The 23,533-nt window shown below is 49.9% G+C and overlaps 11 protein-coding genes across 11 annotated transcripts; 6 read left to right on the top strand and 5 right to left on the bottom strand.

Moving 5' to 3' along the window:
• Window positions 1–308: 308 nt before the first annotated feature.
• On the top strand, window positions 309–581 carry Z518_07124 (uncharacterized protein; the record flags this gene model as incomplete). The annotated part of the gene is made up of 1 exon (XM_013415253.1): window positions 309–581. One exon carries the CDS (start codon window positions 309–311, stop codon window positions 579–581), a length of 273 nt encoding a protein of 90 aa, XP_013270707.1.
• A 306-nt stretch (window positions 582–887) lies between these two features.
• Window positions 888–1,802, bottom strand: Z518_07123 (3-methyl-2-oxobutanoate hydroxymethyltransferase; the record flags this gene model as incomplete). Its single annotated transcript, XM_013415252.1, has 3 exons — window positions 888–1,020; window positions 1,069–1,474; window positions 1,523–1,802. The coding sequence occupies 3 exons, from the start codon at window positions 1,800–1,802 to the stop codon at window positions 888–890; spliced, it is 819 nt and encodes a 272-aa protein (XP_013270706.1).
• A 446-nt stretch (window positions 1,803–2,248) lies between these two features.
• On the top strand, window positions 2,249–3,624 carry Z518_07122 (chlorophyll synthesis pathway protein BchC; the record flags this gene model as incomplete). The annotated part of the gene is made up of 5 exons (XM_013415251.1): window positions 2,249–2,425; window positions 2,493–2,653; window positions 2,705–2,980; window positions 3,033–3,292; window positions 3,344–3,624. 5 exons carry the CDS (start codon window positions 2,249–2,251, stop codon window positions 3,622–3,624), a joined length of 1,155 nt encoding a protein of 384 aa, XP_013270705.1.
• Window positions 3,625–4,542: 918 nt separating this feature from the next.
• Window positions 4,543–6,162, bottom strand: Z518_07121 (uncharacterized protein; the record flags this gene model as incomplete). The annotated part of the gene is made up of 3 exons (XM_013415250.1): window positions 4,543–5,745; window positions 5,798–5,968; window positions 6,022–6,162. 3 exons carry the CDS (start codon window positions 6,160–6,162, stop codon window positions 4,543–4,545), a joined length of 1,515 nt encoding a protein of 504 aa, XP_013270704.1.
• A 1,002-nt stretch (window positions 6,163–7,164) lies between these two features.
• On the bottom strand, window positions 7,165–7,521 carry Z518_07120 (uncharacterized protein; the record flags this gene model as incomplete). Its single annotated transcript, XM_013415249.1, has 1 exon — window positions 7,165–7,521. One exon carries the CDS (start codon window positions 7,519–7,521, stop codon window positions 7,165–7,167), a length of 357 nt encoding a protein of 118 aa, XP_013270703.1.
• Window positions 7,522–7,994: 473 nt separating this feature from the next.
• Window positions 7,995–9,108, top strand: Z518_07119 (uncharacterized protein; the record flags this gene model as incomplete). Its single annotated transcript, XM_013415248.1, has 3 exons — window positions 7,995–8,139; window positions 8,839–9,019; window positions 9,069–9,108. 3 exons carry the CDS (start codon window positions 7,995–7,997, stop codon window positions 9,106–9,108), a joined length of 366 nt encoding a protein of 121 aa, XP_013270702.1.
• Window positions 9,109–9,141: 33 nt separating this feature from the next.
• Z518_07118 (uncharacterized protein) lies at window positions 9,142–10,491 on the bottom strand (the record flags this gene model as incomplete). Its single annotated transcript, XM_013415247.1, has 1 exon — window positions 9,142–10,491. One exon carries the CDS (start codon window positions 10,489–10,491, stop codon window positions 9,142–9,144), a length of 1,350 nt encoding a protein of 449 aa, XP_013270701.1.
• A 961-nt stretch (window positions 10,492–11,452) lies between these two features.
• Z518_07117 (uncharacterized protein) lies at window positions 11,453–13,126 on the top strand (the record flags this gene model as incomplete). The annotated part of the gene is made up of 1 exon (XM_013415246.1): window positions 11,453–13,126. One exon carries the CDS (start codon window positions 11,453–11,455, stop codon window positions 13,124–13,126), a length of 1,674 nt encoding a protein of 557 aa, XP_013270700.1.
• Window positions 13,127–13,787: 661 nt separating this feature from the next.
• On the top strand, window positions 13,788–14,507 carry Z518_07116 (uncharacterized protein; the record flags this gene model as incomplete). Its single annotated transcript, XM_013415245.1, has 1 exon — window positions 13,788–14,507. One exon carries the CDS (start codon window positions 13,788–13,790, stop codon window positions 14,505–14,507), a length of 720 nt encoding a protein of 239 aa, XP_013270699.1.
• A 1,089-nt stretch (window positions 14,508–15,596) lies between these two features.
• Z518_07115 (uncharacterized protein) lies at window positions 15,597–17,752 on the bottom strand (the record flags this gene model as incomplete). The annotated part of the gene is made up of 3 exons (XM_013415244.1): window positions 15,597–16,443; window positions 16,493–16,612; window positions 16,662–17,752. 3 exons carry the CDS (start codon window positions 17,750–17,752, stop codon window positions 15,597–15,599), a joined length of 2,058 nt encoding a protein of 685 aa, XP_013270698.1.
• Window positions 17,753–18,662: 910 nt separating this feature from the next.
• On the top strand, window positions 18,663–23,024 carry Z518_07114 (uncharacterized protein; the record flags this gene model as incomplete). The annotated part of the gene is made up of 1 exon (XM_013415243.1): window positions 18,663–23,024. The coding sequence occupies one exon, from the start codon at window positions 18,663–18,665 to the stop codon at window positions 23,022–23,024; it is 4,362 nt and encodes a 1,453-aa protein (XP_013270697.1).
• Between the last annotated feature and the right edge of the window lie 509 nt (window positions 23,025–23,533).

Raw genomic sequence — 23,533 nt, 5'->3', positions numbered from 1 at the left:
ACATGGATGAACATAGCGGCATGTTGACGGATCAAGCATAAGCTACTTGGGGTCAGTTACGGAGCAGTGTACCCGCATCTGCGTGTAATTGGACCACTGGCACATTTGTCATCGGGGCTGACACCGTCCAAAATCCAAATTCCGCGGGGGGGAAGATGACCTCAACTATAAGCCATGGCATGAAAAGACGATTGTATTTAAGTACGAGTCCTTCGACCAGCATCCGAGTCAAAACCAGAAAAGAAACTATTAGCGGTCACACTCTAGATCTTTTGAACTCAATCAAGACTACCATTTAACCAAGCAAGATGCCTACCGCCACGGCAAAGATTGCCGGCAATGTCATTGCCTCCTCCAACAACTATCAAACCGTCGAGGGCAACATCTACTTCCCCCCGGATTCCGTTGATCAATCAATTCTATCCTCATCAAACACCCACTCAACTTGCCCATGGAAAGGAAAGGCAAGCTACTATAATCTCACTGTCGATGGAAAGACTCTGAAGGATGCCGCCTGGTATTATCCAGTTCCTAAGGAGAAGGCCACTCATATCAAAGACCATGTTGCTTTCTGTACGTGATTGAGCTTCGACATGAACTCTAGATTGCTAATGTGGGAGACAGATGGGAGTAAGGTTGACATTTCGGTCGCTTAAGGACGGGGCTGGAATTGCAAATATATGACGGAGTCACTCTACGGTGAATAGTCGCCTGAATGAAATCAACGCTTGAAACAGCTCTGTGCTGCCATCCTCATGAACATTTTGGGACTTTGTTCACGTCGACCATTCGTCATGTGCATTCTCCTAAGTGGCCCCTTCGCATATTTTATTCATTTTGTCTTGTTCTCCGTTCGGCATATCGTATCCCTTTGACTACTGTCAGAGTCACGAATGAGAGGCAAACTGGTAACCACTTACATGCTCCTTGGAAGGAAATGTCTTTGCTAAAACTTCTTCCCTGTACTTCTTCAAAGCAGCTACAGAACGATCGCCAACATCGGCATATATTTTGTGCCACCTAAGAGAGTTAACCTTGGCCAAATTTAGGGGACTTGAACACTCTTACTTGGGTATCAGGGATCTCCGATATCCCAGTAACTCAGACTGAAGAGCAATTTGGGCTGATGTGGTCGGACCGCATCCTATACCAATGGTGGGTATATCCAATGTCTTCGTGATCATCTCCGCCGCTGGGCTAGCCACCGCTTCCAGCACCAACGCAATTGCGCCTGCTTTTTGGAGTGCCAGAGCGTCCCCAAGAACAGCCTTTGCACTCTCCGCCGTCGATCCAAACGCTTCGGCAGACTCAAGACTGGCGGTCAGAGCTCGTTGTGGAGTCAATCCGATATGACCGATGACAGGTATGCCAGCCTTGATAATGGCAGCAACTTGAGGAGCCATTTCTGCACCACCTTCCAGCTTAACGCCGTCAACTCTTCCTTCTTTCACGATACGAATGGCCGAAGCTGCAGCTACCAGGCGGTCAGCACATGTCATTGACATGAAGAGGCCTTGATCACCTTGCTCTGGCGAGGCTTCGTAACTTCCAAATGGCATATCGCCTAGAAGAAAGGGGCTTTGGGCACCTCGAGCAACTGCTTTGCAATGGTATATAATCTCATCCACTGTGACGCTTTGTGTATTTTTCTCTCCGAGTGCGACAATGCCCGTGCTGTCTCCAATAAGGATCAGATCTATTTCTGCTTCTTCCGCCAATACTGCCGTTGGATAGTCCCAGGCCGTAATACAGCTCGCTACCCCGGCCTTGCAAGCGGCCCGAAACTTCGTCACGGCGGCCATATTTTCAATGAATCTTTCCCTTCTGTGACAGGTAACGGGCTACTCGAAAGAGAAATCTTGACGAGACATCTATTTTACCACCCAAAAAAAAAAGGGCAATAGCCCCCAGAAAACTGCGTCCCTCCGTGCTACTCCTCACCATAGCACATCCGCGAACCTTACCCCATGAATATAAAACTCAATAACTCCAGAGTATGGACTGCCCCGCATGAGCGAGCTGTACCTCGGAGACAGGTATCCGGAAAACGACCGGAGGTCGACGTGATGGGGACATCCAGTCGGGGGACAATAGGACGCGGGGGTGTACAAGCCGGCCTCGGTTGTGGTTCACTCCGTGACAATATAGGAACCTTTCTGATGAGATATTCGTTTGATATCTCCTAAGGCCTATCCCGGAGGATGAGATGGCAACCAATTTCTGGAGTCAGCATGGCACAAATTTGACCATGGCGACGACCACGGAAACAATATCGATCCCCAACAGAGCCCTGGTCCTCGCAGGGTTGGACAATCTCGATGTGAAACCATGGCCGTTGATACTTCCTGCCTCGGATGGGAAACCCGTTGTACCTGCGCACAATGTATTGGTTAGAGTTCGAGCATCGGGGATATGTGGAAGTGATGTAAGAGGGCCCGGCACCTTGACCAAAGAATATAGAGGAAAAACACATGGTTTGACATCTTCTCTAGATTCACTTTTGGAAGGAAGGCCGAGCTGGTCCAGATATCATCAAAGAGCCATTCGTTATCGGACATGAGTGTGCTGGAGAGATCTATTTGGTTGGTGATGGGGTGGAGTTGTACAAGGTGGGAGATCGAGTTGCCATCAAACCCGCCGCGCCATGCTTGAAGTGAGTCTTCTACTCAGAAATTTCCCCCAATTTATTCTGACCCGAGAAAAGATGTGACGATTGCACCACAGGACAATCCAATCTCTGTCGATTCATCAAGTACTTTGGCGTTCCGGGGTCAGATGGGTCTTGTTGCACGATGAAATTGGTGCCCGAAGAGCAGCTGGTGCGGTTGACACCAACAATTTCGTGGACAGCGGCAGGTTTGATACAGCCACTAGCAATAGCGGTCCAGATGTCGAGGCAGGCAGACCTTCGTGCACACCAAAACATCATGATATTTGGAGCGGGCTGTATTGGCGTACAGTTGGGTGCCATGGCCTATGCGTATGTTTTTTTTTCGTTTTCCCTTAAGTGACATCAATCTGACAAAAGACAGGCATGGCGCTAAGAGTGTGACGTTCCTTGAAAAACAACCTCATCGAGCCGAATTTGCAAAGCGGTTCACTGGGGGGAACGTCTTTGTGAACCCAGAGCGACTGTCAGGGGAGACTACAGAGCAATACTCCCGCAGAGTTGCCAAAGACATTCTGGACCATACTCCGGGGCTCTATCGTGGCTTTGACGTCTGTATAGAAGCCACGGGGGCCGAAGAATGCATGCAAATGGGAATTACTGTCTGTCGACCCGGTGGCACCTGTACGGGCTTCTCACCCTTGAGCTGGTATAACTCGGCTAATTCCGCAACAGATGTTCAAGTAGGCATATATGACGGAAGAACTCCTCAAATTTCCATGATGGATATATGCTCAAAACAGATGACGGTCAAAGGGACTTGGAGATACACCACCAATTGCTTCGAGGAAGCAGTCAACCTCATCGATAAAGGGATGGTAGATGCGGAGAAGCTTGTCAGTCATGTCTACGAGTTTGAAAGGGCACCTGCTGCTTTCGAAGCCGTTCACAAGTTACGCGACGTGAATGGGAAGCCGCTGCTCAAGACAGTGATTTTGCATACAGAATCGAATTGAAGCATTGCCATTTTCTGTCAAGATCTTCAAACGAAGAAGAACACTGCTCCTATAAACGGAAGCTAAGCGTTGAGATCTAATAGCACTCTTCCACTCACTATAACCCCCTCGTAGCACTTTCCATCGTAGATGGCACATATGACAACCTGGATAAGTCGATCTTAGCAGTTATGATTCGGTCACGTTGAGTTTCTCACACTTCTTGTCCGACGTGCTGCAACATTCATTGGGCTCTCTGAGGACGTGAGGGCAGGTTCGCCAAACACTTGAATAGGGAATTGACAACGGGAATGCAAAGACATCCTCCTCGTCTGGAACCAGTCCACCATACCTGAGAGGTATTTTAAATCTGGTTCTCTGTGATTAGGGGCTTCATTGCTTCGGGGAGCCAAACATGGTTTGACAAGGCTGAATATTTTTGACCGAAATCATCATCATTTGCGCGCTTCTGCTCCCTAAATGCTGTAACCTCAGTGAAATGGCCGTACCACGATCTGGATGTCATGCTTAAACAACTGCAAACAACGTGTTTGAACGGGAGGGGCTTGAGAGTTGCAAAGGAAAGCTGAAATTGAGCTCAAAAGTTGCCTTGACATCAAGAGGGTTGTTGCACCGCAGATGACAGTCAATAGTAGTACATAGGCTGGATCACTGGTTAAGTCGAACCTCCTTTTTGCATGCTCTGGCTTCTTTCTTTTCTTTGTCGTCACAATATCACCAACGGTATTTCCCTTTCGGATGTCTAGATATATTATTCCCTTGAGCGCCGATCTGGTCAAACGTTGATCAGAGCGCTGGGTGTTCAACAAGGCTTTCTTGATGACGCATCGGAAGTCTACTGAACTTCTCTACAGTGGTCGTCCATGCTATATCCCAATGCGGGCGCAGATGCGACGACAGACTTCCCGGTCATCATATTTACAAGGTGTAAATAAAATCTGGCCTGTTGTCGCCGGCAACCCAAATTTGCTCAGCAGTCTTTCCCTCATGCATTCGGTCTCGTTTCCCGCTCTTTCGTTTGGCGTTCTCCATTCTCAACATGACATGCATAAAGATCGTCCCACCCATTAGACAAATGACCAAATATGCTAGGACCGTGCCATGGCCGGTCCAAAACCTCGGCGCCTCGCTTGAGATGTAAATATTCGAACTCACGACGCCATTGAGGTTGCCCCATCCAACGACAATTCCAATAGTGACACCTCGTTTGTAGACACCCTCAACATTATTAGCGGCCCAGGACAGGGTATTGGCAATCGTTGGATAGATTCCCATTGCACCCAGGAACGTGCCGGCATACTGTACGTGAGGGTCTTCTGTCGACAGAAGCATGATGAATCCGACGATCGCACTGCTCACCACCGCCATGTTGCAGTAACCTCTCCATCGAGTCCGATCGGCGACCCAGCCGATGAAAATCGTCATAGCGGCCGCAACCGCATACGGTGGGACCGAGAGAAGTTGTGCCCGAGTTCCCTGGTAACCCATCCCCCGGAGAATCGTCGGCAAGAAGAGAGAAAATGCATAAAGAGGGCACAGGCAGCCCATGTATATAAATGCATACCCCCACGTTTTCCAATCCTTTAGCGCGGCATAGATGTGCCTTTTATCGTACTCTTCGGCCGTACTGGATTGTTTGTCGCTCGCGAGTCTTCGTCGAATTCGAATGCGATCCTCAGGCGTCAGAAATCGAGCAGTGTCCGGCCAGTCGAATACCATCCACCAGCAAAACAGGCCGACAAACATGGTGGCCAAACCTTCAATGATAAAGATCCAGGACCAACCGGGTTTTCCACCGACACCATCCATCTGGGCAATGGCGGCGGCCAATAAGCCTCCGAAGGAACCGGCCAATGCGGCAGCAGAGAAGAAGGTGGCGGCTCGGACACCGAGTTCGCTGCGTTTATACCAGCAGGACAAGTAGTAGTTGACCCCCGGGAAGAGACCCGCCTCGGCGAGGCCGAGGAACCATCGGCATGCGAGGAGGCCATCGTAGTTGTGCACGACGCCCATGAGTGTCATAATCAGACCCCAGAGAAGTATAATTCCCGTGAAGAAGATTCTGGGCGTCAATCGTTTGAGGAGGACGTTCGTGATGGGCTCGGCGAGAGCGTAGCTGATCTACCACGCCGTTAGTGATACACCCAGGAATAGAAGCAAGTGTTCAACTCACAAAGAAAATGGTCAATGCATTATTATAGTCATGCCCGGCCATAGACAAGTCGTCTTCCATCCCTGCGAGTCGAGCATTGCCGATATTCGTCCTGTCCAGGAAGGACAGCAAGTAGAGGAGACAAAGCCATGGAATTAACCACAGGTCGACTTTCCACATCAACGCACGATCCTGTTACATTGTCAGGGCAAATAGAGAATGAAATGGAACAAGGAAGGACGTACGATCCTCTTCCGCTCCGCGTCACTTTTCCCAGCATCAGGATCTGGCAGACCATCGAGGCTTTCTGTCCGTTCGATGCGAACTTCTTGGTCTTTCTCTTCCGAACTCCCGTTGAACTCGGGATCTTTTTGAAGGGCAGACATGTTGTGAACAAACTTGACCCAAAAGATTCAAAAATGGTAGGAGGAAAGTAGGAAATGCAAAGGATGAGAGAAGGAAAAAAGATCTTATGGGTCCAGCGGAGCCTACCTTTCGCTGCCAGTCTTTCGAAGGCCGATCGACGGACAATCAGTCATGTCGATACAAATTGGTATCTGGGGGCTCCATGCCGTGCGATGTCGTTTCCTGTCATGTGCGGAGCCCAACACATGAAGATCCTAGGCAGATTTGTCTGCATTGTGGTGATGATGTCCCTGTCCTGGTTTATGTCCCTGGGATAGAACATGCAATGGAACGTCTTGTCGAAAACTTGGTGTGGGCCAAACTGGAGCAACACCAGCATCGTCAGTGAAATGATGTGATGCCGCTGCGTCATCATGTCGCCACGGCGTTGAACTAGACATTCTTGTCGATGACTTCCAAGATCCCAAGATCTTGGTATTTCTTGGAAGATGAAAGAGAACGGAGTTTATAAAAGCATGTTAAGAGGTCCAAGACCGGTTGGCATCGGTGGTATGCCGATTCTTGAATTCGCTTCTTCGGCAGTTGAAATTCTGGCATTCAAAGGGTGGTGACCCGGGCCAGGCTGCCCCTGGAGGTCCTCGCTCCACCCACTTACTCCTTCCGGTAACGGGGCCGTGGCGCAAGAGAATATCTGACAAGATGCCCCCCGCGGGTAATGCAAATCTAACCTTTCATTTGCCATCTAACCCAATGAAGTTGTTTCCGGAAAAAACCTTCGTAGTGGGTGGAGAATGTATATCCCTCCATGTACCATAAGCACCCTTGTCCAAACGAGGCAAAAACTGATACCTCGTTCTGCTTTCGATCTTCCTCCATACGTCCCCGCTTAGATGAGCTGCCCAATTGTAGGCTTTCACTCCGGGAACGAGTCTTACTTCCCCAAAGCAGCAATTCTCGCCTGAAAAGCGCCAAAACTCCGGCTATCCAGGAACTCGACAATCTTATCCGCCTTATCCCCTATCTCATTCATCGTATTCATTCCGATATGGACCTGCCACGGACTCGCCCGTACTTTTTGCATGGAAGACGACCTTTCTCGCCGCTTCGTCCACGACAATCTCATCTTCGTCGATCGTCAAAACAAATATTTTCAGAAATAATGGGAGAAATTGATCCAAAACGACGGTGAATGGTTCGTTATTGCACGGTGGGATACCAGCACATGTGGGCAGGATGATGTGCATGCAAGTCGGGCTTCGAGGGGCGAGGATGTCTTGATTCGTGAATTTGTTGTAGCCATCGATAACAGATTTGGCTGTCTCGATGAGCTGGGAGCGGGCTGGGGCCATCAGACCTGGACTCTGCTGTAGCCGCGCCATATATACCAAAGGAACTGACTGGATTCAAGCCAAGTCAACGACATCCAATACAGCCACGTCACAGTCACAATATCCTTTTATCTCGTTTCTTCGATTATGCGGCATTTGTGTTGTAAAGATGCCAGACCTTCTGTCGGAGACTCGAAACGAACGTCCAGTCCAGGAAAAGGGAGCTGACAGTAATCGACCTTTTGTTGTCCGTCACTAGATCGTTCTTGTATCTTTGTGCGGACTGGCATCTCCTACGCGGAATGGACCGTATATCGCGCTAGGAAACTCTCCGTGAAAGATTTTGCAGAGCACATTGAGACTTCCTGAGTTGGTTTCCACCGACCGCAACGATCTATTCAAAAGAGCAGCGTTTCCGTCGTATTGGAGTCACAGTTCTTGACCCAGGAAAGAGTTTCTCTCCATTTGACACCTAGGCCGAGAGGTTTCTGCAAAACCCGGAAAGAGGTCGGTGGGTTCAGTTCATGGCCTCGACGCGGCCAAAGCTCCACCACGTTGATAGGCACATAGAGTTGATGTTCAGACCCTCAGTACGAGCTTTTGGAGTTGCGAAGTTGAAGACCCGGATCGTTACCAACGACAATGATTTCAACGATGCTTTGAGTGCAAGTAAGTCGTCCAAATGGACATGCTTGTCTCGATGCCAGGCGTGTGTTTTGCGACTTGCAATCTTCCCCTTTCGATCCAGTCACCAATTTTGGTTCGTTCGTTACCATCACTGGCGTTTTAATGTCCATTGCTGTCGACATGATAACACTCTCGCTCAGCATACTGCCTGTCATCTTTAACTAGCAGCTTCACTCAAACTCTCATTTCAGACCATCTGGTGCAGCAATCTGCTTTCGTGCTCCTCGAAAGATGCGTCAACTATATCCACAATGTCCACTTCGATTACAATGAAAACCATTCTGTCAAGGGAGAATTGAGAGCCGTGTTTGGAGAGTGCAGCTCGAAAAGGCACATGAGTGCTATCACGAAATGGCCCGCGAACATATTCACCCAGATTCAGATTCAGACTCACATCCAGATCAACTTAGTTAGCTCGTTCCAGGAAGTTGTCGGTTCATGGGGATGTTTACATGCTTTCTCTGGCTCTGAGATTATTGGTTGATCAGAACCTGTCACGGTTCTACCAGCTTTTGCTAAAGGTCGTACCATAAGCTGATGTCACTGATCCTGAGGGTGTGTAGTTTGATGACGTTGCGCATCTGAAGAGCAAGAATCAAACGTCGACTTTTGTTTCCAAGGCGAAAAAGAAGAGTCGCTGTTGTTCCTAGACTCACAGCACGATTTCTGACTTATTTTCAGAAATTGGAATCACGGGTGGTGGCTTTTCTGGTCCGATGACCGGTCCTCTCTTCGAATGGTTCGGAATGTATAACGGCGCATCCATGAACAGACAAGCACGTTGGGCGGACGGATTCGCGGCCAAATATCTGAATGGCGCAAAACCTAAAGACTATCAGGATCAGGAGATGGGCGGCATGAAGTATGCTCCTCACATTGTTTGACAGAAATTCGCCTGATAGAATCCATAGATTTCTCCTCAACGTAACATACGCCGACACAAACGAGTGAGCAGAATCTCTTGGCCGAGAGTCAATTGGATCGTTAATCTTCATATCCAACACCCAGCACACTAGTTGGCCACTTCGGAGTCAACGACCGAATTGGAAAGGCTGCCTTGAGAAGAGAGACTTGTTTCAGGTTCCGCAAGGCTTGAGCATGACTTCGAGCGTCAGGGAAGAAACGAATCACAAAAGAGAGGACCAGTGTCACCGTTTCTAAAAGATCATCCTTATCCTCCCCCGAGGGGATCCTATCCCTCAAGCTCAGGAGAAGAGATATGCGGTCAACGACGTAGTCTATGATGTTGGGATTCATGGCATAGCTGAATCCTGCGACATCCGAACCTGGAAGCAGAGCCATGCCCACATTGAACAGGAGAACCAGTGCCGTCAGGTTGGCGGTGGTCGTGGACTCTTGATCCCATTTGCGGACGCTGTCAAACCAGCGACTGAGCAATATCTCGACGTCGTCGATCGTGTAGTCCACTTTCTCCCGGCCCTCGGTTATGCGCGCAATTCTTTCAATGTAGTCACATATCACCAGCCTCGCTTCGGGGATGGAAGACAGTCGCAGTCCGGTCCAGGGCGAGTATATATGGTCACGATAGTCGGGTTGGATCTCTTCTGTGGTGGGACCCTTACGAAGGACAATCGCCGTCAAGCCCTTGGCCAGCATGGATGTCGGTTTGAGGGAGTCCTGCACCAGCATTTGTGTGCCGTCGCGCCATTGCAGTGGCTCGTACTGCCGCAAGAGCGTGAGCGTCGCTTGCAGATGAATTTCGGCGGCGGTAAAGTCGTTCTGCATCATTTCCATGGTCCAGGCAATAAGCGAGGCGATCAGGACGTGTAAGATTGGAGGGTTGGTTTTCCTGATCGCCGTGATGGCCGCGATGTAGTGGGACACCGCTCTCGAAGTCATGTCGGCGGAAGCCAAAGTCACGCCTCTCACAAACTTTTCATGGGTCAGAGAGAGCGAGAGAAGCATGTGCTTGATAACAGGCGATTGCCAGGCAAATCGAGGTACGACCGCGGTGTAGAAGTCGCCCATGGGCCCGTAGTGAGACAACATCGGGGATGTCTTGAGAAGCCAGTGCTCCAGTGATCGATTTTCTTCTTGCGTGCCAAAGTGAATTCGAGGGGCTAACAACAGGATTGGATTTCCATCAACACCCGGCCATGGAGGGCTGGGTGGCCGATTCGCTTGTTTCTTTTGAGTTGCCACGGTGAAGATGTTCGCTTTAGGCACCGCATATCCCAGACATCGGCGTTTGCCTTTCAAGCAGGTTTGGCAATAAGGCTTGCCTTCATCGCATTTCACCCGACGACGTTTACAGGTGATACAGCCGGTGCGAACTTTGTGGGAGAAGGCCTTCTGTCTTGTCGGGCCAATCATGGTTGGCGCTCATACACAGGACGATGCTGATGGCCAATCATCCAACACGTAATCCATATGCCATGGTGGAGTCGATTCAGAAAACGGCCTTGTTCTCTGCTCTTGGGTAGTAAGAACGCCGGTACCACTGATCTGATGAAATTAGCCAGAGGAGGTGGAAGAACCCACATGACGGAGGGGGAGAAAAAGGATTATGGTCCAACGTGAAAGCGAACGAGAAAGTTTTGTTCTAACTATGAAAGGCCTAAGCGGTAACCATAATATCAGGAAATCGACCCACCGTCGGTAGGCGTCAGTTCCCAACTAATGCTCCAGCCCAGTCCCATTCCCGCGAGCCTTACGGAGCTTTATACTTGACTAGGGGTTGGTGGTAATCTTTCGGCTCGGCATTTTCTTACTACTTTTGTAAGTTCAACTTATTATTTCTTTTTCAGTTCCTCTCCTTTCCAAGCAATCTCCCGGCCCACCGCTTTTCCAGGACTCAAAAGTGTAACGGTAAACCCTTTCCCCCACATCAAAGCCTTGCCCTTCCACGGTCCACTCCCACACTTTTCCCCCCCATGAGTTGAACTTCCTTAGAAAGTTTTCAGTGGCGTGATATCGGAGAGAATTGCGTTACCGTCGAGTCTGTTCTGTCCACCGCTAAGCAGGATCACAGTGTGGGTTCCCCAAGGTGGCTCTTACCCTATCTCGACACTTTCCCCGTTTCTCCACCGTTGAGAATTGACATATCTGATCAAGTGATGGGCCATCGAGAACCTTCTCGCCATTGGTCCTTATCGGCCTTTGCGGAGTAGTAGGAAATGAGCTAGCGGGTATTGGATCGGCAACCGTCCCCGGGGTTGCCATCTGTACAAATAGTTCATTCGTTCCACATTCCTTTGCACATCTTTTGCCAACACCGTCGGTCGTGTGACTCTCCTTTCTTCGCAGAATCAATCGGACTCCCGCTCACACATCCATGGCGTCGGGAACCAAGGAAGACGAGGCTGGCCATCTACCTGGCCAGTCCAACAGTGCCGTCATCAGAAGTGCCAAAGCCGCAACTGATAAGGAACATGGTATGACCTTGATGCAGGGCATTCGACTTTATCCCAAGGCTATTGGCTGGAGTATCTTGATCAGTACTTGCATTGCCATGGAAGGATTCGACGTCTGCTTGTTACCGAATTTCTACAACTTCCCTCGGTTCAAGGAAAAGTATGGCCAGCCATTACCGGATGGATCCTGGGAAATCACGGCTCCGTGGCAAGCCGGACTCCAAAATGGTGCTCAAGTCGGCCAAATCATTGGCCTTTTCATCAACGGATACGTCTCGGAGTGGCTTGGATACCGATACACCACGATCTGCTGTCTCGCCCTGGTGGCCGGGTTTACGGCCATATTTTTCACCGCACAACGTGTCGAGGTTCTTCTGGTCGGATATATCCTGTCGGGAATTCCTTGGGGCGTGTTTCAAACCCTCACCATTACCTACGCCTCGGAAGTTTGCCCGGTGGCCCTGCGGGGATATCTTACCACGTACGTCAATTTCTGCTGGGGACTGGGACAGGTGATTGGTATCGGCGCCATCAAAGGATCACTCAACATCCCGGACGAATGGTCTTATCGGATACCTTACAGTCTTCAGTGGATCTGGCCCTTGCCTCTCGCCGTGGGCATCTTTTTGGCCCCGGAGTCTCCATGGTGGCTGGTGAGAAAGGGGAGAGTGGCTGACGCGAAAAGGGCTCTTCTTCGTTTGACCAGCCATAACAAGGAGACCAACTTTGATGCCGATGAGACGGTTGCTATGATTGCTCACACAACCGCTCTGGAAGCAGAATTAACCGAGGGAAGCAGTTATCTCGATTGCTTTAAAGGCACCGATCTCCGGCGAACCGAAATCGTCTGCATGTGCTGGGCCATTCAAAATCTGTCCGGTAATTCATTCAGTGGGTACTCCTCCTACTTCCTCACTCGGGCCGGCCTGGATCCGTCCACCTCCTACAGCTTTGCTCTCGGCCAGTACAGCATCAACATGGTCGGAGTCTTTGGCGTGTGGCTACTGATGAGTTGGGGTATTGGACGAAGGACCCTCTTCTTGTATGGGTTGTGTGGGCTTTTTACCATGCTTCTGATCATGGGTTTCCTTGGGATCCCGTCCGATCGAGACGCCGCTGCCATGGCTACGGGAAGCATCATGATTGTCTGGGCGGCTGTTTACCAACTCTCCGTCGGCACCGTGTGCTACTCCTTGGTCGCTGAAATGTCCACTCGACGCTTGCAAATCAAGACGGTGGTTCTGGGAAGGAACCTCTACAACGTCGTGGGCATTATTTGTTCCGTCATCACTCCCTACATGCTTAATCCCGGTCAATGGAATTGGGGCAATTATGCCGGCTTCTTTTGGGCAGGTGCTTGCTTTCTCTGCATTATCTACACCTATTTCCGAGTTCCAGAGCCTGCCGGCCGATCATTTGCCGAGCTCGATTTGCTTTTCGAACGGAAAGTGAGCGCCAGGAAATTCCCGACCACAGACGTCAATGTGTTTGATGTTCAGGTGCACAGAGCAGTTCTTGATCAGGCACACGAGAAACTGAGCATTCGCGGTGAACATGAAGAAAATGTTGCCGTTCGGGTCGAGAAGACTGCTTGAGCGGTCGTGTCGCGGAACCGAATCTACGCATATATTACGACCTCGATCCCACCACAGTGTATGTGGAAGTCGAAAGAAAGGTGAGGTACGAGCTGGGGCTGGAGCTGGTAATCGGACCAAGATACACCGTATTTAAACACAACACAAGGTAAGGGCGAGTGCGTTGTCAGGTGTAAGCGAGGAGCAACCTGGGTGGAACAGAGACCATCGTTAAGGTGAAATGTTGCAGGAGAATATCAATGGCAAGACGAATGGACGTATTACACAGGATGAGACGATCGAAACTTGACTCGCAAGCTCCAAGGCAAACCGCTTGAATATCGTCACACTAGAAATGGGAGAATGATAAAGTCAGACCACCTTGTCTTTCGATTGGTCAAAGGCACAAACCGAGGATTTCTCTTGAAGGATCCAAGGTAGACACATGACTCATACTCATATTAACTACTTCTATATCTATATCTCCATCCACATCTCGACCATGAGATTCTTATAGTATGCCCATCCTTCGAATAGGAAAGTGTGATTTTGATCTCGTCTAGCTATCCTTGAAATCAACGACAGCCACCTCTTCGCATTTGTCATTCAGTTCGTCCTAAACCGGGAATCTAAGTCCATACATACGTGTATAGAGTCCCTTGGTAAATACAAGACTACCACCATGGACCAGGATCATCATGTCGCCAAAGATGTAAACGTCACAGATGGGATGCCGATTGAAGACGATCCTAAACTCGCCGTCCGTAAGTCCTACGACAAGATCGCCAGCATATACCTCAAATGGACCGAAGCAAAAACTTCTCCCCGTCCCGCGTATATAGACAAACTCCTATCAAGACTACACGCGCCATCAACGGCTCATATCCTCGAGCTAGGCTGCGGCGCCGGCATGCCTGTCACAAAGCATCTATCTGAACGATGCACAAACGTTGTGGCAAATGACATCTCGGAGACACAGATCGAACTCGCACGTTCTCATTTGTCAAATACCAGGAATATCCAATTCATCCGCGACGATATGACGGATCTCACTTTTCCGCCCAATACATTTGACGCTGTGGTAGCATTTTATTCCCTGATCCACCTCCCCCGGCACGAGCAAGTGGAAATGCTGATAAAAATCTCAACTTGGTTGAAGCACGGTGGATATCTGGTATGTAATTTGGGAGCGAGTGATGATCCAGGTTCAAGTAAAGAATGGTTAGGTGGCGGGAGGATGTATTGGAGTAGCTTTGACACGGTGACCAGTTTGAAGTGGATGGATGAAGCGGACTTTTATGATGTCGAGAGTGAGGTGGTAGTCGACGACGAGGATGGGAAGAAAGTATCGTTTTTGTGGGTTTTCGCTAAAAAGCAAGAAAAGGTTCAGGAAGATGGTTGAAGTCATCTGAGATGTCCTCCCCAGCTTGAAGATTCATGGTACACACCGGTATATCTATCCATGTCCATGATCAAAGCACGCAAGATGAATATGAGAATATAGTTTTGATCAAAACAACATTCCGGCGCAGAAATCTCATGGGGCTCAATCAAATGAGACTCAGAGACCCGCAGCTTTGTTCAAAGCCAGGTCAGAGGCGTCGTTCATCAGCAACTCTTGCTTTTTCGCCCTAGTCTCTGGCCCTGTCGCCGCATAAAGTGCATCGAGCTTATTCTTATCCTCATCCAGGGAACAGTATGGGTCATTTCACGGAGGACAACAAAAAACATGCCCCTCTTCTTCTGTCTCTGGGTGGCTGAAGGCCTTGAACACGTCGTCCACCTGAATGTCTCACATGATGAGCATGACTTTTTCGAATCCAGTCATCCCCGGGACAGAAAACCTGCCATACCGCCGTTGATGAGTTTGAAGGCTTCTGCGAAGTCCGTGTGGTGTTGGGGAGACGTTCAGGCGCCAGGAGCGAGGTCAGAGACAACGGCTGCTCGGAGGCCATTATTTGGTCCAGGGGATTTGCGATGGTGGTTGGGAGTTTGTCCGCTGGCATGCTGGCCGGCAGGATCAATTTTAAGACTTTTTGACTTTCTCGGATTGGATATTTGGTATAATGTTCCGGTTCCAAATGACTGGCTATCCTGAGAAGGCCGATATTTCAATATTGGCACATTGGAAGGGACTTGCCGCAAGTCGGCTTTGACGTTCAGGTGGCAGGATAGCCTGTTGAGATTTGTTCATCTTGGGCGGAGGAATTTGATCTAGACGGTCTTGAAATATGTTCGATACATTGAACGATTCCTCTCGTGAAGTATTCACTATCTGTCAAGTCCTCATCGAGGGCGAGAAAATGTGTGAATGAAGACTCGATTCTGATAGGAGAGTTACAAGGGACCTTGTGAGCAGAATAAGCCAACACGAGTGTGTAGAAGAACGCAAGGAATCCAGCCTCAGATACGAGTGGTTTCTCACAGTTCGGGAAAATTCTGATGTCACTGCTGGTACATAGCGACAAGCGAGGTCTATTATGGAAACCCTTCAGAATGCTGTGCGGCCAGTTTTGACGGTCTTCAGTACTCCTGCATCTGCCAACTTCTCAATCATGTTCAAGAGAACAAAATCACACCCGCGCTTCACCACCATGTTGATGGTGACCGGAACCATCTCTTCATGAAAAGTCACGTTGCTGAAATATGGTACCTGGCCGATAGGAATCGTGAAATCTGCACAGCCGTATATTGGACAGATGCTGGCTCCGGTGATTTTGGCCGTCGGCGGCGTTACAGCCAAGTACGATGCATCAGGCGACTCGTTGAGACTCTCCTCGCGGAAAGAAGGCAAACCCCCTGTGCCGATGTCATAGAGCATGACCGACTCAGAACATGACTCCGGCGTACTGAACTGAAGATTTTCTTCGTACCATTCCACGGCCGCATTCTTTTCGTCCAGGGCGGTTTGATAATCGGCGGCCGTGTTCTCACTTTCATTATATCTTCGCCACCCTGGACGACGGGCAGGGTCGATCGGTGGAAAACGACCATCGAATAGATCAGCCCATCGGGTGATTAGCGGCTTCGCCACTTCTTCCCACTGGGTGTATGAGTTGATCACGCCCAAGGGCCCTGAAGTGAGATAGGTCAAATTATTGACTTGAGGATTGGTAGCATTTTGGACCGTGGCCGTAAAGTTGAACTTCTCGACCGTCATTCCAAATATGGACGTCACGCTACCGATGAATTCCTGCAGCACAACTTCCGCGGCCGAATTGTTCAGGGGAAGATACTCCACAGGGTACAGAATTCGCTTGGGGAAAGCGTCCGTGTCCGGGACCGAAAGAGGTGAGAGCCCCGTGATATCCGGGGTCTGATAAGTATCTGGTGTGTACCTATCACGGTCAACAAAGGAATATTCCCGTTTCAACAGAATCTCCTTACCAAGCCTTTGAAAATTTAATCCACTTATACGGGTCGCGCGAGAACACTCCTGCTGTGTCTGTAGCACCCCCCAGAGGCATGACACGCTCCAGCGTCATCAATCCTTGACTAGGCCGTTGACTGCAGACCGATTAGTCTTAGAAGACAAAAAGGGAAGGACGAAATTGACCCATATACGCCAGCTACCGCAGCTGGCCTTCGCATTGAAGAGCCCGTATCTGATCCAATGGCGTAGTCAAGCCAGTCATAGGCCGCGATGGAACACCCGCCACCAGAGGAAGAGGCTGAACACGTCAACCAACCATCGCCTCGAGGATTAAACGGATAATGTTCGTCCTGCCAATCCCATGGATTCGCACCCGAAGCGAATTGCGCGAGTTTGTACTTTCCCACCAGGACACCTCCAAGGTCGATGATCTTCTGAATCGAAGGGGCGGTGCCGTCGGATATGGGCGTGATGTATGCCCAAGCCTGGCTCCCACCCGAAGTCAGCAGCCCTTTAATATCAAAGAGATCCTTGATCGCAACACGTTCTCCAGCCAGTGGTCTATCATCTCCCCAACTGTAGATTCGTGAAGGAACCGGAATCATGGGATCCCAATATCTCGGAAGAGAGGTAGGAAGAGCAGTATAACTGCCGTTGTCATCGTTCGAGTCATAAGTCCCGAACAAGAAGTTTCTGTAGGAATCGGGGTAAAGCCGGTACACAGTCCCAAGGGAGATTGAGTCCTCGTCGATCGCCGCCAAATATGGACCGGATGGAGGGATGGAGCCTTGAAGAACAGTCACGGTCGAAGAGCCCTCGACATCGCTGGGCCGAAAGTTCCCACTGAGAAAGACAGAGCTGACTTCAGAGGACTCTAGATAAGTCATGGCCGAGGAATCCAGAGTAACATCCGCCGCACTTGCCGCGATGTAGATAGTCTCAAGGAAGTCTTCCTTGAAGACGTCATCGGCTTCGAGATAGCTTGTCACAATGCTTTGGAGGATGTCCTGGGTAATGAGAGAAGCATCAGTCCTAATTACGGTTATGGGCAATTTGCCTCCTTTAGAGGCTTTGGCAGCATTGCTACAGTCTCCCGTGGCCGAGGCTTTCGGATGTCTCAAGTTCGCGAGATACGTGAGGTTTCCCAGTTCGAACAATACATCACCATTCGCCAACGGCTCAACCAAATTGTACGAATTTCGTCTGAATGGTGCCGAAAAGACGGCAACGATGTTGAGGGTAAGAAAAAAGACGAAGCTCTTGGTTAGAGACATGATACCTGAATCGGTGTCTCTCTACTTGAGGATTTCGTAGAGGGTAAAAGATCCGCCTCTTGAATACCTGGAGACGGCGGTTTATGCACAATGTCAGGCTGCATTATGGCTTTATCCGGCTCTCTTTCGACGGCTTCTGCGGCCATTTCCTGATCGACAAGATAAGAGATATACATCTCATGTCCTGCCTTTTTGGTCTTAACCTTCGGTTCGATAGTCAGGGCCGATGGAGGGTTTTCAGGAACGTTTTTGTCCTTGGCTGCATTGTACTAGGGACTGGGCCTTCCGGCGGGGAAGAGCACGAAGAAACTTCGACGACATCCATTTGGATTCTTATCGGTGGAGGCGGATTCAGCGAGCGGTGAATAATAGGTTTGCTAATTTGTATCATGCTAGATTATCTCAGTTGGTCTGAAGCGGAATCCAGGTACTTATTGCTTCTGATGTTCCTCTGCCCGGCGATGAGGTCAGCGTGCTTCCCAGCCAACCACTCCCCGCGGGTACCCATGTTGCCTTTTGATGCCCATAGCATTAGTCAGTATTCTCGGCCCACCAATGCCTATAAAGCTATGGCGCCCTATACCGAGTCTCCCGGCATTGAACGCGTCATACGAAACGTAATGGGCCGTCGGTGGATTCGCATTCAAGTAAAAACTTCGAATTCATCTCACCAATTTCTTCCCTTCCCAGGTGAGGGCCCGAAAAGAAGAAAAAGTCGATAGAGACTCTCTCATACCAGCGGCAGTTGCTTGTCGCCATGTGTCTTCAGCGGTAAGCCTGGCGAATTGACAAAATCGCAGGCAGCAGACATTGGCGGTCTGTGCGGATTCGGATTTGTGCGACGGGCATTGGGCTGTCAGTACCAAACTGCAATGGCCTTTTCCATCCCATCTAGTCAGAACCAAACACCATGTCGTCGAACTCGTTCCGGCGTTCTCCTAGGATTGGCATTCCTTGGCCCAAGCCATTCATTCAAGAACCCGTCGATGATCTGGAAAGCGAGCCGAAAAAGACCACAACATCGTGGTATGGACTCGGCATCTTTGCGCTGTCTATTGCTGGGCTTGCCACTCAAGCGGTTGTGGCGTTAAGGTTGCCATGGGCGAGAATTATCGCCCTGTTGTGGGCGGCGGCCGCTGCCCATATTGCAATTTGGCGACCGAGGACGGCGTCCATACTACTGTTCATCGACTTCATCGGCATTGCCGCCGCTGAATTGAGCTTGATTGCTTCCGAATTCTCCGAAAATCTGCACAGCCAAAGTGCGATTCTCTCGGTTTCGAGTGCAATTCTAGCGGCTGTCGCTCTCATCGCTGTGGTGAACATGCCTCTTCGTGATCCGTCATGGAGTCGGGAGGAGATCAGCCGTCTCTTTTCAACCCCCACCAATAAGTTGCGTTCACCCGAAGATAGGATGACATTACTCCAATGGATGACGGTGTCTTGGTTGAGTCCTTTGATCAGGATCGGCAACGAGAGGCAACTTCATGATGAAGACGTTTGGTTGCTTGCTTATGAATTTCAGCACCGACACCTCCACGACAGGTTCCGAGAACTGAAGGGAACAGTTGTGAGGCGTCTCATAGTGGCCAACTGGATCGACTTGGCCATTCTCACCATGTTAGCCATCTTAGAATTGGCGGCGAATTACTCGGCTCCAGTCATCTTGCAGCAATTGCTGCAGGCCATGGAGACCATCCAGTTCGACAAACAACCCGCGATCACCTTTGCGGTGTTGATCCTCCTCACGAGACTAATTGCCGCGCAGAGCGCCGTTTTCAGTCTTTGGTTCGGGAGACGATGTTATGAACGATCACGAGGAGAGATGATTACCATGTTATATGAAAAGACCCTCAACCGAAAGATTCTCGGTGGTCTCCCTCAGGAGGCTAATCAGAAGGCCAACCACCCTGAACAAGATTCGTGTGCCTCGTCCCGCACGGGAGAGGCTGATGCGCTGCTAGAAGCAGAGCAGGCTCTCCAAGGGCAGACCAATTCAACCGACAACTTAACGAAACGAGCTCAAAAATTGATGCACATGGCCACATCATTTTTTGGGTCCAAAAAGAAGTCTGATGCGGAGAAGAAGCCGCCGGCGGCGATGGGGAAAATTCTCAATCTCATGCGCAATGACGTCTATGAGGTTGCTCAGCGCTTCTGGGAATTTCAGACTCTTATCAACAAACCGCTCGGTCTAATTCTGTCCATCGTTTTGATCTGGCGAATGCTTGGATGGTCCTGCTTGATCGGTGTCGCCGTGGTCATCATTGCTCAGATCGTCAACTACATTCTTGCACGCGTACTCATCCGCTGGGAGAAGGAACGTCGCAAGGCTACAGATACCAAGCTACAAAAGATTAGCTCCTACATCGAAGCCATCAGACATTTGAGATGGTATGGATGGCAGTTCGCATGGCTTGACGGAGTCATGTCAGCTCGACAAAAGGAACTCAATTTGAAAGTCGTCACGTTTCTCTGGAATTCTGCGATCAAATTCGTCAATTCCATCGCGAGTGGGATGCTTCCAGTGGCCACTTTCTATGCCTTTACGGTTCTTGCCGGACACCAGTTACGCATTGACATCGCGTTCCCGGCTTTGCAACTGTTCGCACTCTTGCAAAGCAACTTTCGCGAGCTTCCCAACTTAATCACCGTCTTGCTCAATGCCTCCGTGGCCGTCGATCGTATCTCCGACTTTATGGCAGAACCTGATAAAATCGAAGAATCGGAAATCCACGCGTCCCCAGATGACCGAGTGGAATTGCGTAATGCGACCTTCTCATGGCCCGGTCTTTCCGAGACCACATTACACCACCTGAATCTCACATTTTCTCGAGGCTTGACCGTGGTCTACGGCCCTGTGGCAGCGGGGAAGACAGCACTGCTACAGGCACTCCTTGGGGAACTGGATCTTTGCGACGGCCAATTGCTGAAGCCACAAGCCCCAATCGCCTACTGTGGCCAAACCCCTTGGCTGCAAAGCATGAGCATTCGGGACAACATTCTTTTCAATTCACCTTACGAGCACGGACGATATAAAAAGACCTTAGACGCTTGTGCTCTTCTCCCTGATTTGGCGAACTTCAAGCATGGCGACCTCTCCAATATTGGAGAGAATGGCATCGGCTTGTCTGGCGGTCAGAAGTCAAGAGTTGCTCTGGCCCGCGCCGTATACAGCCGTGCCCAAATTCTCGTGCTCGACGATCCATTAAGTGCTCTGGACCAACAGACGGCGGAGTGGATCGTCACCAAGTGTTTGTGTGGCAATCTGTTGGAAGGCCGTACGGTGGTGCTCGCTACACATCGAATCGATGTTTGTCAACACGTCGCCTCGCAGCTTATCGAAATGACACATGGCACCGTGATCTTGCATCGGAACGATGAAAATCTGAACAATCCAGACCCCATGAACACGGGAGAGGCCAACCAGGAAGATGCCTCCCAGGAATATGAGACAGATATTGATGAGTCAGTTGCAGTTCCCGACAAGTTCATTGAAGACGAACACCGAGCCCATGGTGGAGTCCGGTTTCTTGTCTACTGGGAGTATGTCAAGGCTGGCACGTTGAAAGGGTGGTGCATGGTCGTTTTAACGGCGGCTTTATGTCGAGCCACCTACGTGGGTGAGAGTTGGTTCTTGAAGGAATGGGGCGAAGCCTACAACCGAACCAAAAGACAAATCCTGACACTACAGAAATTCGACGTCGACCTTCATCTACTCCAAAGTCCAATCCCAGGCCTGTTTGATCGATTTCCGGATCCTTCGGTCAATGTGAAACCCTGGTTACTTGGGTTTTGGGTCATCGTGGCCTGCGAGACGCTGGGTTTGATTCTCTCGGACATGTCCATGCTTGTTGTCACATATTGGGCGGCGCGCCGGATGTTCAGAGACATCATGGAACGAATTAGTAACACGACATTCCGCTTCTACGACGTGACGCCAATGGGTAGACTGCTGAACCGTCTGACCTCCGACACGGGGACCATCGACGGCAATATTGCCGATCAGCTTTTGACTGTGATCTGGTACGGGGTGGCGTGGATCTCCTCGATAATTGTGATCGCCAGCGTCACTCCTCTATTTCTGGCGTTTGCCATTGCTTTGACTCTGGCGTTTTGGATCATCTTCCTCCGCTTTTTACCAGCATCCCAAAGTTTACGACGTCTTGAAATGGTGTCCCTGAGCCCACTGATGTCGAACTTTGGAGCGTTGGTCAATGGTTTGATGACGGTCAGAGCGTTTCGAGCACAAGCCGCGTTTCAAGAAAGCAATATTCGAGACACAGATGCTTTTCAGAAGATGGACCATTTCTACTGGAGTCTACAAGCCTGGCTGATGTATAGATTCGACACCCTTTCAGGTGTATCAACATTTCTGTTGACTCTGCTTGCCATATTTTCAAATTTGTCGGCCGGTCTGACTGGCTTTGTGCTCATCGCGGCCAGTAAGTTTGTCCAGTCGACCCACTCTATTTGCAAAGGATACGGTCAGCTACAACTCAACTTTGTGTCCGTGGAACGAGTGGTTGAGCTGGTCCATCTCGAGCAAGAACCTGTGGGTTCTATTCAACCACCAGCTGCTTGGCCGACGTACGGAGGTGATGTTGTATTTGAGAATGTCACCATCCGCTACCAACCTCATCTCGCCCCTGCACTTGCAGATGTTTCGGTTCGATTCCCGGGTGGAAGCACGAATGCCATCACCGGAAGAACAGGCTCGGGCAAATCTACCATGGCACTGGCTTTGCTGGCCACAATTACTCCTGAATCTGGAAGAATACTTATTGACGGTATCGACATCGCCCAAGTCGACAAACAGGCGTTGAGAACACGAATCACATTTCTTGCTCAGGAACCCGTTCTCTTTCCAGGATCATTGCGACACAATCTTGACCCGTTGGAGGAACACTCCGATTCTGCTTGTGAATCGGTGTTGTCAAGAGTATGTGGCAAGTATGGATGGACACTAAAAACACACATTGACAACGGAGGTCGCAATCTCAGTCAAGGTCAGCGACAACTCGTCGGGCTCGCCCGAGCCATCCTGAGAAGAAGTTCAGTCGTTATCATGGACGAGGCCACAGCGAGCATTGACATTGACTCTTCTTTAGAGATCCAGCGGGTTTTGAGGGAGGAATTGCAAGAGAGCACGATCATTACGATTGCTCATCGAGCAGCTGCGGTGGAGAATGCCGACTTCTGCGTGAATTTGTCTGCTGGTCGTGTTGTGAGTCAAGGAAAACCTGGCGAAATAGGGGCATACAATGACTAGGACTAAGACTGGAAAAAGAATGTCGTCTACGGTTTCGTATAGAGAGGATATTAGGGGGATATAGAGAGGAAATTCCTGGATATACCTCTGCACCTAAAGCTAGTACCATAGAAGGAAATTAATTAAATTGCGTTGAGTATGCCAACAGCGCCATTATCGCCCGTCCAACTTATCATTGTAAAGTCGTTGCAGGGGATCTGTCTGCGGTTTAAGTAGAGGCCGCTTTCATTGTTGCTCCTACTCCTTGCTACAATATATATCTTTACCTGCAGTCAGAAGGTTGGAGAGATGGAAGGTACAGAGATAAGTACGGTAGGTTACGACACGGTCCAAAAGGCGAGGTAGAGGTTTGAAAATTAGGTGTCAACATGTAAGAAATGGGAAGGGATATATCCACCGGGAAAGATTAGGAAACCAAGCGAGCCAAAGGCTCAAAAAGGCCACGGTCTGATATCAGTGCTTCCTGACAGACATCCTGCGATTCACTCCATCTCCAGAGAAAGCTTCCC

Source organism: Rhinocladiella mackenziei (assembly GCF_000835555.1).
Source record: "Rhinocladiella mackenziei CBS 650.93 unplaced genomic scaffold supercont1.5, whole genome shotgun sequence".
Taxonomy (NCBI): domain Eukaryota; kingdom Fungi; phylum Ascomycota; class Eurotiomycetes; order Chaetothyriales; family Herpotrichiellaceae; genus Rhinocladiella; species Rhinocladiella mackenziei.
The sequence above is the reverse complement of the archived record's forward strand: the minus strand, read 5'-3'. Positions and strand labels throughout refer to the sequence as shown.